Here is a 16,227-nt window from a genome sequence, read left to right on the forward strand (position 1 = left end):
ATAAAAAAAGACACAGACACTGCGAAATCGATGGGGGCTCTGCAAACGCAGACATTTCGTAGTGGCTCCTTTCGTCGCCCCGGAAATAGAGGAGCGGGTAGAGGACAAGGGTCACAGCAAACCTACAATAAAGGGGGCACACAAAGTACATATGATAAGAACACACGAGGTGGATATCGTGGCTCCAGCACAAAGGGCAGAGGACGCGGTTACGGCAATACCAGGTCCTCCCCCAAAAACAAACAGTGACGCCCTCTCCCTTCCCCCCGACCATATAACACCTGTCGGGGGAAGACTCCAGCGGTTCCTGTCCACGTGGAATACCATCACCACGGACAGGTGGGTCAAAGATGTTATCCAACACGGTTACTGCCTCGAATTAACCTCCACTCCACCCAATATACCGCCAAAGCACCGTCCTATGTCCTCGGAGCACTTAGCATTATTACAGCAGGAAGTGCTAAGTATGCTGCAAAAAGGCACAATAGAGGTCGTGCCCGTCCAACAGCAGGGGACTGCCGTGTCCTCTCTGTACTTCTTAATACCAAAGAAGGACGGGTCACTAAGACCTATACTAGACCTGAGACCCCTCAACCACTACATTCTCTCAGAGCATTTCCACATGCTCACCCTACAGCAGGTTCTCCCGCTGCTCAAACAGGGAGACTTCCTGGCCACACTAGACCTCAAAGATGCGTATTTCCACATACCCATACACCCGTCCCACAGAAAATATCTCAGGTTCACTATTCAGGGGCAGCACTACCAATTCAAAGTCCACCCTCCTCCCCGGCGCCTGTAGCGGCTGCAGCTCTCAGAATTACTGTATAGCATGGTCATCACTTTCTGTATCTACTCCATCACTGCCACAATGGCGAAAAACAATCTCTGCTGATGCTAATACTGTATTTAGACACTTATTTGCCCATGTCTTCTTCCATAAATTTTTAGCTATACATATATTACAAATATTTTTTTTTCATAAAGACACATATGTCATCAGCAGAAGATTGCGGTCGCGTGAGTTATAGTTTCCTGCACTAACTATAACGGGGGAATTTCATTGGTTTTTTATCAGTAATATTTCCGCTAACTATAACATGTGTGAAACCTATGGTTTTTTCAGTGAATTTGCAAGGTTTTTTAAATGCTAATTCCTAACTATAACGTGTGTGAAACCTATGGTTTTTTCAGTGAATTTGTACGGTTTTTTAAATGCTAAGTTACTTTACGCCATTCGTGGCGTGCGCGCCCACTTAACGCAGTTCGTTCCGTGCGCGCATGGAGGACATATGATGCGCTTCGTTGTGAAAGGTTATATATATATTTTTTTTTAATAGTATATAAGCCATGCACGCACCATTTGCACACGGGGTGGGGAGGGTGTGGATAATTTTTTTTTTTCAATAATTTTTTACCGTACGCGTACGGTAAGCGTAATCGGCGAAATTAGCGAAAAAATTAAAATTCAGTTTTTGGCCTTGGGGGATCTTTGGGGACTCCGTCAACATGGCTAGGTGCTTTGGAGCTGGCTAAACAGCTCCTTTACATGTTTTTGTCCTTTGTTTTTTAATCCACACTCTGAGTGCGAGAGAGAAAATGGCGGCCGCCGCTTCCTGGTTTCGACCGATTCGAATGTTTACTAAGATCTAACAGCCAATCAGAATCGCGCTCGCGCACGTCACCGTACGCGTACGGTAAGCGCACCGTAAGCGCACCGTAAGCTGGCTCAGATATATATATTGATTTAAAGGCTATTTTCTCAGAATCTACTGAACAGATTTACACCAAACCTACAAAAGGCACTTCCTTGACCTGAGGACTACCTCTCTGCCAAATTTCAAGTAATTCTGTTCAGCCGTTCGGGCTGTAGCTGTGTCTAAAGGTCCTATGGAAAAATGCATGGGAAAAACGCGTTTTGGGACCCCCCTTTTATCTCAGCCCCCGCTTGACGAATCCCCCCGAGACTTTCAGGGTAGGAGCGGAGCGTAGCGCCCCACCTATTTTGAAATATTCGCAAGGATTCGTCGACCGGCGCAAAAGTTATTCAAAATAGAATGTTGCGGATTTCCTATGGAAACGTGGTCCTAACTATAACTACCTACTGGCGACCGCCAGTAGGTAATAAATATATAAATATATATATATATATATATCACTGAGGCCTGGGAGTTTCAGCCTCTGTTTGACAAATGTCATTGAAGGTTAAATGAATTGTTAGTTATGTGCTCTGTTGTATCATTCATTCCATGCATGTACAACTTAGACTCACTCTGTTGTGCCTTTTCTACACTAGGATGAAACACTCCAAGCCCAGATCAAGGACGTTGTGCGGATCTGCCTGGCTGAAGTGCGCAAAATGCTTCAAGCAGTGGTGAAGAAGAGTACTGGCGAATTCTCAGAGTGTTTTGATGTTCTGATTCGTAATGAGTTGATCCGGGGTGTGGAGAAGGCCAAGGGAATTTGTGAAGATAAGGTTCAGAGATGGGGGTCACGTGTAAGTCCAATTTACGCCTATGCTGTGAGTTGAATGTCTTGATTAGGTTTAAAATTGAAACTACACCAGTCAAGAATACAAATCCTTGCCAGTACAGTTCCAATCTTCTCCCCATCCATCTTTCACCCACTCTCCCCTTCCACAATGTTTCCCCTCTTCTGCCCCCTGCCCCTCTCTGAGAAACCCCTTGGAGAGAAATGGCATCTCTGTGCCCTAGAGAATGACCTCTGTTGGGGGAGCTGAAGTTAAATCTTTTTACAAGTTGAGTTCCAGCAGGTAGTTGGCACATCTCAGCAGAAAGGAAAGAAAGAACTGGATTTCAGTCTTGTTTAAAGTCATGCCCAAAGTAGATTATTGCTAATGTTTCCCATATCTATCATTTGTCATAATTATATCTTTCCTCATAAGCATATTTCTAATCAGTAACACTAACCATAGATTTGTCACCGGGTTTCTAAACAAGTACAAGACTGGATCTGGAAACAGTTGGAATAGTTCCTGCGTGACGACAGGTGGCAACATCAGCCTCAACTGCAACTCCTTCCTGATCTTCGTCCATGACACACAGCCACATAAAGGAACCAACACAGTACCCTGACATTATTTTCTGGCCCACCCCGAAGACACTGACCTGGAGCACTGCTCCTACCGATTGTTTTTAGGTCTCGCCCGGCGTTAGCAGCGCGCATGCTTCAATGAATCAATACAATTCCAGAAGCTCGCTTTCTGCTCCGCCCGTGTTTTGCATCGGTGCGCGTCATTTTGTGTCAACAATTATGCAAAACTGGGTGTTACGATTGTCTAGGAAGCTATTTAGTCCCTCCTGGTTACCGCCCTGTCCACTTTTGGCCCCGCCCACCGGGACTGGCTCTTTTACTTGCTGTGGCAGACAGTGTCTTAATTAGCCGCTAAGCACTTTTTTCTTTTCTTTGTGAGCCAATCTCACTGCACGCACAACGTGTTTTTTTTATTAATGGAGCATTGCGCTTTCAATTTCAAATGCAGTACTGGACTGTACAGAGCCCTCATTGCTGTGCGTGCGCTACAAGAACGGATATAATAGGCTCTTGCTCTACCAGGTCTGCTGGCTGTTTGTTTAGCAAATTCATATAGCGCAAGCTGAACTCAAGAGTAGTAGATACCTTTACAAGACACCCAGTTACATTACACAAGAGCGTATGATACAGGAGTGATCAGAGAGAAAACGAAGACTTTTCTTTTGAAACCAAATCCTAAAAGTCCTACACTGTATATGGTTCCGAAGATCCATAAAAATCTGAAAGATCCACCACTTAGACCGATAGTATCTACACGTGGTAATTTACATGAACCTGTAGGCCAATTCTTGGACAAATACTTGAAACCTAGCGTAAAGAAAATGAGAACATATGTGAAGGATACTACAGACTTCATCTTGAAACTACAAAGTCTCAAGATCAATAAAGAAGAGAAGATGATTGTGTACAGCTGATATAAAATACTTATACACGTCAATTCCTCATCTTCAAGGTATTGAAGCTATAGAACAAGCTCTAACAAACCCCGAGTTAGAACCATCGATGCAAGTATTTCTGATGGAGTTGATGTATTTTACTCTAAACCAGAGTTATTTTAAATGGAAAGACGACTGGTATCTTCAATTAACGGGTACATCCATGGGCAATTGCTCTGCGCCTGTATATGCTAATATCTTTATGCAAAAGTTTGAGGAAGACCACACACTATCCAAACCAGAATGGCAGGATAACATTAGGTTATTTTTGTGATAGATTGACGATATTTTTATCCTATGGAAAGGAACACAAAATGATCTAAAGAAGGCACTGCTGACATTAAACACCATAGATAACCGAATACAATTCACGTCGGAAATATCAGAAAGCAGGATTACTTTCTTAGATGTGGAAATCACTTTAACCAACAAAGGATTAGAAACTGATATATTTCGAAAGACGACAGATAAAAATAACATGCTACATTATAGCAGCTTTCACCAAGCTTCTTTAAAAGAGCATCTACCAACATCGCAGATGTTAAGAGTAAAAAGAATAACATCAGATCCGGAAAAATTGAGAAAAAGAATAGATGAAATGGCAAAAAGATTCCTGGATAGAGGATATCCGGAACCCATTGTAGAGCGGGCTAAACAGTGCTCCCTTTCAACTTCAAGAACGGATCTTTTGAAAAATACTACTAAACCAATAAACACCAGAATGGTGATAGTATCAAGATTTTCTAATTTAAGCAGCAGCTTTAAGAGAATAATCAACCACCATTGGGCAATGTTGGGGTTAGAACCAGATTTCAAATTTATGTTCGTACAGCCACCTATGTTCGCATACACCAGGAGTAAAAATTCTGGAGAAATCCTCAATCAGAAACTAATTACTCCACAAATAGCTAAAGGAACTAGACCGTGCATGAACTGTAATAATTGTAATAACATCATAAAAGGAACCCGTATACCACACCCGATGAAGGGATACAACATCAAACTACGCACCTTTGCCACATGTGCTACAACTAACATCATATACCTTTTAAAATGTCCATGTGGCAAAGTTTATGTGGGAAAGACTGAGCGAAAAATTAAGACGCGGATAAATGAACATAAATCTAACATAAGAAAAAAGAACATGAAATCAGTGGCTGCTATGCATTTCATGGAACAACAGCACAATATATCGCAACTAAAATTCTTAATATTGGAAACCGTCCAAAAGTTGGAAGGAAGAGACCACAATAAACATCTTTCGCGACGAGAAAACTTCTGGATCATGAAGCTGCAATCATACAAGCCATATGGGCTCAATGATCGTATTGAATATGCATGTTATCTTTAATGTAGAAAGGACATTTCATGTCCTCCTGAGTTCTGTTTGCTGGTACCTTTATATGTTGATTGAACAATCTAAATACTGTCCTGCTTGATTTCATGAGATAATAGTATTGCTTTACTACACTTGAACACGTATACATGGCCACCATCGTATATAAATAGTCCATCATCTATGCCTAGTAGGTCAGGACATTACACACTAGAGTAGTCCGTTTTCAATAGTAATTACAGCTTGCATGAACTCGTTGAACCGCGAGTAGAAATTAGAACAGTCAGTTTTTTACATTTACCAAGCTTCACTGAAACCTTGGCAACCGCGAATGACGTGCAGACATATGATTCGGTATAAGAACCAATCAGAAGTATGGGTTCTCCTAACACGGAAATGCGGCGGTCTAATACTACGCGCAAACGCTACGAAGGAGACGCCGGTATCTGACAGCCTACAGAAAAACAAGTACGCTGATTTTTCGGCGATTATATAAGCTTGGTATAACGTGTTTAGATTACTCCCAGAATTCTAATCGCTGTCACTTCCATTCTAGGACAGTGCAACATGTTGAACGCTTAGTATCGTGAGTAAACCATTTAAGCTCATGGGATTTGGACACAAGTGAACACACGGATACTCTTGACAAATCCACATATCACCACAATAACGTAACACGCACCATATTACACTATAGGTCGACAGAAGCAATATTCACTGGTATACCACAGGGTGATTAACTGTGAAATAGATTGTTTATGAATTTATATTGCATTTAACAGTTTATATAAATATAATGTGACTATACCATGGCTGCTGATTGAAGTATATATAACTGGAATAACAGAATGCATAATATCTCACGAAAAGTATGTGTGCTATGATTTTTTGTAGTGATGCTCCCTGAAGAAGGGCGAGTAGCCCAAAATGCATAGGAGCCACAAATATGTGGTGATAAATTCAGGAAGCTTCATAAATGAATTGAAATGAAGAGAATTTCAATGAAGTGAGAATGGAAGTAGAAATAAAGAAATCAATTTTCTGTTGTGAAAGTTTCCTAAGTCCGGATATCAGGAATAGTGCCCATGGGGATGCGACCAACTTTGGAAGCACAATTAAGCATTCTTTACTGAGATGTCTCAAGGACGGAAGACGCCACCCAGGAAGCACCCAAAAAATTCAAAGAGTGATGCACAAAATTTCAAAAACCAGAGGTAGTGCGCAAGCTACGATTTCATTAACACATCCCTGTGTGCCATGCCCACAACATACACTGCCCTGGCATACATCAGCCACCCCTCTACCTGGGTGCCCTATGCCAGCGGTGTGGGTACAGGAGCATGAGCCCTGTGGCCCTACAGTACCCAGGTCCATTCCTGGGCACTGTTAGTGCAGTGCTGCCATTTAAGTGTATATGGTGCTGGGAGATCGTCAACACGGACTCTACAGCACCATGATGGCTCCACTGAAGACTGAGAAGTTTGGTATCAAACTTCCCAGCACATTAAACCTGCACTGATGCCAGTGCAGGATTTATTGTACAATGGACGACAGAGGGCATCTTAGAAATGCCCCCTGAACCTAACCTACAATCCACATCTGGTCTGAGGGGCTGCCTAGGCTGCCACACAGCATACATGTTGCTGGACCCCTGGGTAGAGAGCCATCTGCTCTCCTGGGCCTGCAACAATGCACATCCTGGGCGAGGTGCTAGGTCTCCTCCCCAAGGATGGGCAGGGGAAGCTTCAAAGGCATGTCGCCTTTGTGAGCTTCTCCAGGCCAATTGCTGTACTCAGCAACTGGCCCCTACCGGTTCTAAACCCCCACTCTGGCGGGAAGACTGGCCGGAAACCCCAAGGAAGGACAGGGGTGTGCCAGCCTCAGGTGGGGGAGGTGAGGTGAAGCACATTTCCGGGCTCTCGCCATCTTGAAGATGGGGAGCCCTGCCCAATCAGGGCTAGGCCACTGCCCCCCTCCCACAGGAGAGTGGCAGGATAGGGGGTGTACCCACCCCAGAGCAGGGACCCAGTGGTCCCTGCCCTTTACCTACCTGTAACACCCTTAAATTTATTTAGTATTTAGGGGCACCCTGAACCTTCCTCCCTTAGATCCAGATTCCGAAACAGCAAAGATCAAGAAGAAAGAAGACCTGCCGTGCAGCTGCTAACAAGAGGAAGACACCAACTGCTTTGGCCCCAGCCCTACCGACCTGTCAAACCTCGAACCTGCTCCTGCTAAATCCCGGCATCTCCCGTGGCGAGCAACCTCACAAACCCTGGCTACCTTGTGACTCTGAGCATCTGGGACTCCCACGAGCAAAGGCACTGCTCAAAGCTAGTAACTGACCCCTGGCATCAGCCAGGAACCTCAAACCCTGCGCACACTGCACCCGCTAAGACTGGCCTTTGCTGGCGTGGACAAAGACCACAAGGACTTCCCCCCAGCGACTGTGACCCCGAATCCGGCACCCAAGGACCCACCTCGATGCTCCTGACGACGCCTGCAGCCTCAGAACCAGGCACCCACCCCCCAACCGCGATCAACGGAGGGTAAGATTTCCTGACACCAAAAGGCACCCCTGCACCCGGTGCCCAGTGGCCCCCTGTGCCCAACTCCTGGGTAGCTACCTATTCTCCAACTACCCAACTTACCTCTCGAAGTGGTGGTCGCACCTGAAGAATCTTCGGCCCGAGCTTGCAGCCTTTGTCCGTTCTTGAGCTTCTCCATTGCAATCCATTGAGCGCCCGACGGCTCAAAAGCACCCTGCACCCAGCCGCCTGAGTGGCCCTGGCAGTGCAACTTCTACTCTAACCTACTTCCCCATTTGCCCTAAGCAAGTGACCAGGAGCCCAGCTCCCACAGCCGCGTGGCCTGCTAGCCAGCAGCCACCAACCACGGGCCCCCTGCCTCCCATAGGATAACATTGGGCCTACCTCACTCTGCACCCGGCTGCCCCAGTGCCTCTGAGGGTGTAACATCTGTACTTACCTGACCCTGGGAGACCCCTGAGTCTATGCCCAGCACCTTAACTCTGCCAGCCAGGTACTTACCCAAAAGTCGATAACTTACTTTTCTTCTATAGGGTAACATTGGCTGGTTTCACTTGAAAATTTTTCTAAGTGTGGAGTTTCTAAACTTTAAAATATTCACCTAAAAGCAAGAGTAACAAAATCGAAAATACTCACCTGCCATTAGGAGAGATCCCAGTGCTGGATCTTGGTGCCCAGCGCTGACCCTGAAAAGTAATTACAACCATACTTACTTCTAACTCGATTTTCTCCCATAGGAAACCATTGCAATCTACAAATATTCTTTAGAAATCGTACCAACTGTGAAAACATAATTACTTACCTGTTTTAGATAGATGTCCCAGTCCTGAGCCTAGGAGCCCAGCACTGGATTACAAAAGTAATGAGAACATACTTTACCTGCAACTTCAATTTCCTTCCATAGGTTAACATTGCCTGGTTTTTGCTGAAAAAGTTTCTAAATGTCGATTTTGCAAACGTACAAATATTCGTTAAAAATCGTCTGTATAACCTAAACTCATTCTCTCAACTGCTTACAGGTGGTACACTAGTGCTGGATCCAGGATCCAACACTGTGCTAGAAAAAGTAACAATAACCCCACTTACCTGCTAAGTGAATGTCCTCCCATAGGATAACATTGGTGATTTCATTAGAAAAGGTTTCTGTGTCAACTTTTAAAATACCAAAATATTGCTTAAAAATCACAGCAGTAACTAAGTTGTATTTACTCACCTGTTTCGAGGCACTGTCTCCGGACTGAATCTAGGATTCAGTCCTGGAGTTAGAAAAGTAATCCTAAAAGTAATCAATTGCATTTAACTTGAAATTCCCATTGAGCTTAATGTATTATTGTGTTTGAAATTGTGTTGCCTATTGCAACAAACTGTAACTATTGCATTTAAATGTCAATTGCCTATTGCAAAGTATTTAACTAAAACATCTCATTCTGAGAAAGTATATCTTGATACCTATTGTTGTTTCTAAAATAAAACAACCATATATTTTTATATACAAACCATTGGCCTAGAGTTCAATTCTTGAGTGTGTGAGACCATTTGCTGACTGAGTGTGTGCAACAAATGCTTTACACTGTCCTCTGATACTGCCTTACTGCTCGACCAAGCTACCACTTTAGAGAGTAAGGTTATATCTAACTTTAGCCTCTGCCAAACCTCTGGGGACTGTGAACTCTGTGCACACTGTACCTATTTGGGAACAGTATATACAGAGCCACTTTCCTACAATTTTTCAAAGAAATCGCAAATTACCACCAACCTGAAGTTGGTGGTAATTTGCGATTCCTTAAACCAAAATCGCACAACTTGGGTGCTTCCTACATTGAGTTTAAGGAATCACAATTTGGGATTCCTTAAATGCATTCGCAAAATAGGGAATCGCAAATTTTGCGATTCCTTATTTTGCGAGTGGGTTTTTGTCTGCTACATAGCACACTGCTCAAATTGCGATTGCAAACGCTGAAATTCAGCGAATTTCAGAATTTACGATCACAATTTGGCTTCCTACATATGACACTATATTCTCTCCGCGTAGTCGATCAGCGAAAGGTTTGCGTAATATCACTGACTAGCTGTCAGAGGTTCAAATTTGCAGTTAATTTAATCTATCCTTTACTTTACACTGCACTTCACAAATGTATAATTCCTGGAGAATGGGTTATAGCAGCATAAAGACGATGCAACCCGAATTTCAAACAAGATCGGGTCGCCTACAAAGGCTCAGTGGGTTGAGCGCGTGCTACGGAGGTCAGTGTGCAATCCTCAGAGCACAGAATCGAGGACCAGCTGGGCCGACTCCTCTATTCATCCTTCTAGTGGTTGAAGAAAGGAGTACCGCAGCCGATAGAATGTAACTTGGAGTGTCATACTGGCATTGCTGCTAAAAGCAAAACCTTCAGATTAAGAGGAAGTTTTTTTATTTTTTTTTTATTTTTAAATAATAAAAAACTAGCCTTTTCACTGAGCACTCATTCCAGTCAGCGCAGTGTTAATATCACCATATTTGTAGAAAGAGAACCGGAAAGACATTGTGCATATTAAAAATATCAGTCGATTTAAATGAGAAAGTGTTTGTAACCCCCACCCAAAAAAATCGGTACCAGCAAATTCTCCATTTTATGCGCAGTGGCTTTTCCAAACCCTGAAATAACACTCGCACCATTTACGATCGGGCACTTTCCTCAACTTTTTAAAGAATTATTTTGGGTAGTACAGCTGAAAGGAGGGGGTGTGGCGCAGCGACCAGAGCTGCTGACTCCGGATCCAGGGATCCTGGTTCGAATCTCGCAATGTCCTGTGAGTCTGGGCAATTCACTTAACCTCCTCGTGCCCATGTATAGCGCCTGGATTCCCTCACCGGGGCTAAGCGACGCTATATAAATCTACAAATTAAACAAGCTCTGGTACATGCGTCCATTACCCAAGCCTCATTCTATATTATAGTTTATTTGCGGCACATGACGGCTTACTTGAAATTAAAGACTGTGATGATGAATTAAACTAACATTAGGGGCACAGTTGTTCCCTCACCGAGCATTACAATCCCATCACGGCAGCCCTGCCACCAAATATGGAAAAAGCAAACATGGTGGGGAGGGCGCCCCCTCCCTCACTATCCTTAAACACAGCCAGTGTGTGCGCATGCATACACAGGGGGCACCAAAAAACAGGGGCCACCAAGAAATGTGTTTGTCAAATGTTATGTTATGTTAAATACATTGATTGTGCGCACAGCTACTCAAGAGTATCCCTGCGCGAATCTAGAGGGGTGCCGTATTAGACTTCAGATCATAAGATGCTTTGTGAGGTTTTTTTTAAAAGCCACTGGGTCCTGAATAGTACGCAAAGTCAGAGGAAGAGCATTCCACGCAGTAGTTTCCTTCACTGAGAAGGAGCCACCCCTATCTTCTGTCGCTGAAAGCGTGGAACTTGGGCAAGGTATAGAGATGTGGAACGCAGGGCCCGCGCAGGGGCATAAAAGGACACCCGCCTCTGTAGATAAAGAGGCCCGCATCCATGAAGAGCCCGATGGGTCATGATCAATAACTTAAATCTCACTCTGGCTGCTACCGGTAACCAGTGATATAGACGAAGCTGGTTCTGTACACTGTCCCTGGCTGACAGCCCCGACAGCAGTGTGGCTGCGGTATTCTGGACCACCTGTAGGTTCTTCAATAGATAGCCCGGAATGCCAGAAAAGAGGGCATTGGCATAGTCCAGCCGAGACATAATCAGTGCACATGTGATTGTTTGTCTCGCTGCTGCTGGCAGAAGGGGAAAGAAACTTCTAAAAGATTTAAGCAGGCCGAAGCAGTCAATAACCAGCTTCTTAATGTGTCCCTCAAAAGAAAGCCGTTCATCGAACCAGATCCAAGGTTTTTTTCCGGTTTTCCAGAGGAGGTCGGACATGGGTAGTCAGGAGGCCAGAGCTGCTCTCGGAAATTCGGAGGGAACGTGCCAAATAGCAGAATCTCCGATTTCCCTTTGTTGCATTTTAGCTGTGCATCGGCCATCCAGTTAAAGACTGAGTCTAGGCAATGTTGAGCCTGAGATACAGAGCTCACCCCTTTCTTCCAGGTGAAGAGCAACTGGGTGTCATCCGCATATGCCCTTAGCCCCCAACTCCTCCGCTAAATAAATCAGTGGAGTCATATAGATGTTAAATAGAAGGGGGCTAAGGGCAGACCCCTGCGGGACACCCGTTGAGACCCCCTGGGGGGGAAGAGGAAAAGGGTGGCATCCATATCTGCTCTGTCGGAGCGTCCAAAAAGGGGCGGAGCCATTCCAAATGTGAGGTATTATACATTTTAATATTTCTCATTGAAATAAATGATTGAAAGTTGAGCATGTACAAACATAAGAAAAAGCTTCACCCTCACCCTAAAAATCTCAGCCGTTAAGGGAGCACTAATATACCGCAAATTAACAAGGTAACATATGCAATCTGACCAAAACTTCCACTATCTATTGTCCGAGAAACAATTTATTGTGCATAGTAAGTGTTCCGATGGAGACGGGACACACATGTTTATGGAAAGCTTTGCAAGCTGAGTGCAAAGAAAAATATGGATTTTATTTTTTACTTGTTTATGTATTAAAATGGCAAATTCAACAGCCAGGCATATGCTACTAGATAAACGTGTCAGTCCGAAGATGAAAGAAGCATGAGTGAAACAAGAAGCGCTGACCGGTGATTGGCCAGGCCTGCTGCCGCTTCACTGCTTGTGCTGTCTCCCACAGTGAATTGGATAACGCCACTGTTTTGTCATGTATGCGTATGATGTAAGGCATCACACGCATGCGAGACAAAGAGTGCAAATTTAGCAACCAATCACAAAGCAAACAAGCACTGAAAATGCAACAGGACTCGTATTTACGCGAGCCCAATTGCATTTTAAAGGAAAGTGCGGGTATTAAAGAAGGCACGAATGGGAGGGGGTAAGGGGGTGGTTGTGGTCAAAAAAATTACAGACTGCGGGAGTGAATGGGGAGAGGCAGGGGAACAAAACGGTTTTTACAGTAAAGGGGCTGATAGCCTCGAAAGAATAATGATGACGACATGGCCATCAGGAGGCGGGCCTAAGAAGCTACAAAACAATCAGAATGCTAAATTTATGATGGAAGCCAATGAAAATTATAGACGGAAAGTGGGCGGAGCTTCCCTCACCATACTGTATACAGCATCTCTCGACAAAACTGCGCATGCACTCCCTAGCCGAGACCTAAAAGAATGAGTTGGGATTGTAATCTTGTGACACGTCGAGGAGGAAGCCACTTGTGCGAGGAAGTTTGTGCTGAAATCAAGGCTTCTGGAATCACTGAACGCGAGGGTCATTGCATGCATTTGGAGCGCAGACGGGGCAGCCTCTGTGCCGTCTTATCTGATTTATTACACTGAAAGTGCTCTGGTGTAATGCACGTTTTTCTTGTGCCCCGAAATTCACATTGATTGTTCATTGTCCGCCCAGAGGTGCTTTTCACAGGCGGTGGGATGCGGTTTTCGGACAGGTCTCCCCAGGGCTTTTAAGTGGCCGGGTCTAATTATTAAAAGTAGGGGCTGAAATGGGTCCCTTTCGGGCTCTCCATTTTTGCCCTCACCCTCGCTGTGAAAAAAAGAAAACTTACCTGCAGTAGTACCACCCTTCACTGCTGTTTGTTACTTAAAATATACTTTTATACAGCACAAACTTGGCCGAACATCTTGGTGTGCTTTACATAAACAGCAGTTACATTAGACAATGACATTTTTTTTTATTTTTTTTAATCACAGGCTGTTGAGCCCATGTCAGGCTCAAACCTGCTCTCTTAGCTTAAATGTCGGCAGCTTTAGCCTTACGCCACAACCTCGTCCACAAGAGCTGAAGCATTTTTAATATTATATACAAAGGAGTCATAGCTGTTGCCTATTTCTGCTAGGCAGCTTGCATCATATATCTGGCTGTATAGATAGAAGCAGCAAAATGCCAGTCGGGCGGCACACTAGCTTAAGTGTTTTAAGCCACACCATTAATTACATTGGCCATGATCCCTATAAGAGACCCCCTTGTTTTTTCACCTCTCTTCTTTAAAGTCCTGGGTCTCCCACAGAAATGCACGCAATTAGAGCCCCTTTCAGGGGGATTTGAGACTGGGGGTGAAATGAGCTGCGCCCCTTTTCTGATCACACCCAAACTCTACTGTGCTTCAATCATGCATGAGTTGAGGGGCTAATGTGCGCGAAGCCACCTCATATTGTCTGTAAAGGGATAGTTTGGGCTATTGGCATAATAAATGACAATGCCTTTTATTTATATGTTTTGAAAACCTTCAAGAGGTGCATAAACATGCACTTTGTACTTGTAGCCATTTGCCTGGCTGGTCCTGCAGAATATTTGAGTTTGGGACAATTCACAGATCCTCCTACTGGGACGTATCTATTCTATTGAAAAGGTAAGGAATCTATGCTTAGATGTCTCTATCAGAAGATCAAGTTACTTACCTTCAGTAACACGTACTCTATCTAATCAAAGATTCCTCACCGCTCCACCTGCATCCCCATTCTGTGAATAGATTCTGTCACCTAAAAAATCCCAAATTATAGATTTGCACACTGGGCACGACCAATCTGAATTTTGGGCTCTGCTTCTGAGGGTGGGTCAGCACAGAATGCATCTCATTTCAGTGCACCTGGATGGCGCTTATATGGGGCCACACACATCACTTTAGAGCTGAGTGATGCCACCACGCTGCAACACAACGCGACCTATCTGGGTAGTGCTTGAGATTTCCCAGATCTTGTCTGACGCCTGGGGAAATGCTCAAAAGGAGAGAACTCAGCAGTTGGATAGTCTCTAGTAGGAAGTGCATTACCGACGGTAAATAACTTGTTCCTCAGGGACATCCAAACAGTGTTCCAGAAGGGGTGCCTGGGGCAACAGCTACATTAAAGCACAGGCGCCCTTAAACAGAGCCCACCCCCCTCCCCCCGACGACTCAACAACTGTGAGGAGACCTATCAGATTATACTTTCCCTCGTGGAAGTTTATAACCTCAGACCACCCAGTATACGACCCTGCCATTGCAGTGTCATTCAAGACCACCTAAAATTGCTGCTAGAAGTGCAGGTGCTATCGAGCCTGTTCCTCCACAGCCGTGTCAAGAAATCTTTTGCTTTATTTTCAAATACCCATGAAAGACAGGATGCTATTTGACCCATGACCGCTTAGTAAGGACATCAAGTCCAATCACTTCAAGAACACGATCCTAAAACATCCTGCTGTTCAGCTTTGATGTCTACTTGGGGACCCTTGACCTTAAGTATGGCTGCTCCCACGTCCTCGTTCACTAAGCTCACCACCAGCTCCTGAGGTTTTGTAGAAGTGGAGTTCTTTATTAATTCAGTGTACCAAATGCTCAGTTGTTGTGACAGTGCCTCTTTGGTGCAGTGGCATTCCCGTCTTTCCATATCTGAACGACTGGCGGGTGAAGGGTAGCAGCCATACATAATGCCTTACTCACATTCAACTAGTCATCTCCATACTGCACACATTGGGGTTCACAGCCAACGACAACAAAATCTCACCTTTGCTCCAACAAGCACAAATGTTTTTGAGTCATACTGAATATAGTGACTGGCAAAGCTTACACCATCAATAGAAGATTGATGGCATTTCAAAGGCTTCTTCCCCATACAATACGTTGCATTGTCCGACAGTGAGAATGATAATGAAACTGTTGTAAATGGTGATGTCTTGCACTAGACCCAAACGCAACATTGCAAGTGTGACCCATGGAAGTGTGCCTTGAGAGACATTGGTCACAAGTGACTGGCCATTCCAAAAGTCTAGTGGCGTTGAAGGAGAGAGTGCAGCGCAAATTGCACAAATGGGACAACAAAAGCTTCTTAATGGACATGTGACTTGATCCCTCTCCTGCAAGTTTACATCCATAGTTACACCTGCCTCATGGAGTGAGGGGCTCACATGGACCACCTCTCAGTCCAGAGCCAGTGGTGTTCACAGCAGTGTCACACATCACTGCACTGGAACTCAAAGCAGTTCAGTGGCACTACAAGTTTTTCACAACGTTGTTTCTTTAACACATTGCTCATTTGCATAGACCACAAATAAGAGTGCACGACTCACCACAACTGTCCATGCTACGACTTACAATTTAGCACTGGGCCTAATTCTCACCAACGCCTCCTCCCAGCGGAGTACATCCCGGGAATGAACAACCTTCTTGCTTAACTGCTAAGAAGAACGCACCAGCAGATACATACTTCAATCTTTGAAGATCAGTTTGCCTCCAGCCATTAGAGGTGTGGCAGCTGCAACACAAATGGAGTCTCAAACGTTGTGGTTCGCCTTTCAAGGTA

General features: G+C 44.5%; 1 protein-coding gene across 6 annotated transcripts in view; it reads left to right on the forward strand.

Annotated features, from left to right (window-relative positions):
- NUGGC (nuclear GTPase, germinal center associated) overlaps positions 1-16,227 on the forward strand; it is a 1,337,967-nt gene that overhangs the window by 920,707 nt on the left and 401,033 nt on the right. For 5 of the 6 annotated variants that reach the window (XM_085604518.1, XM_085604516.1, XM_085604517.1 and 2 more), the window contains one exon: positions 2,297-2,497. In XM_085604518.1, coding sequence (XP_085460644.1) covers positions 2,297-2,497 — 201 coding nt within the window. Of the gene's footprint in view, positions 1-2,296; positions 2,498-16,227 lie in introns of those variants that run through there. The other variant, XR_014961415.1, reaches the window with a different exon arrangement.

The sequence above is a fragment of the Triturus cristatus genome, chromosome 5_1 (genome assembly GCF_964204655.1).
Source record: "Triturus cristatus chromosome 5_1, aTriCri1.1, whole genome shotgun sequence".
Lineage (NCBI taxonomy): Eukaryota > Metazoa > Chordata > Amphibia > Caudata > Salamandridae > Triturus > Triturus cristatus.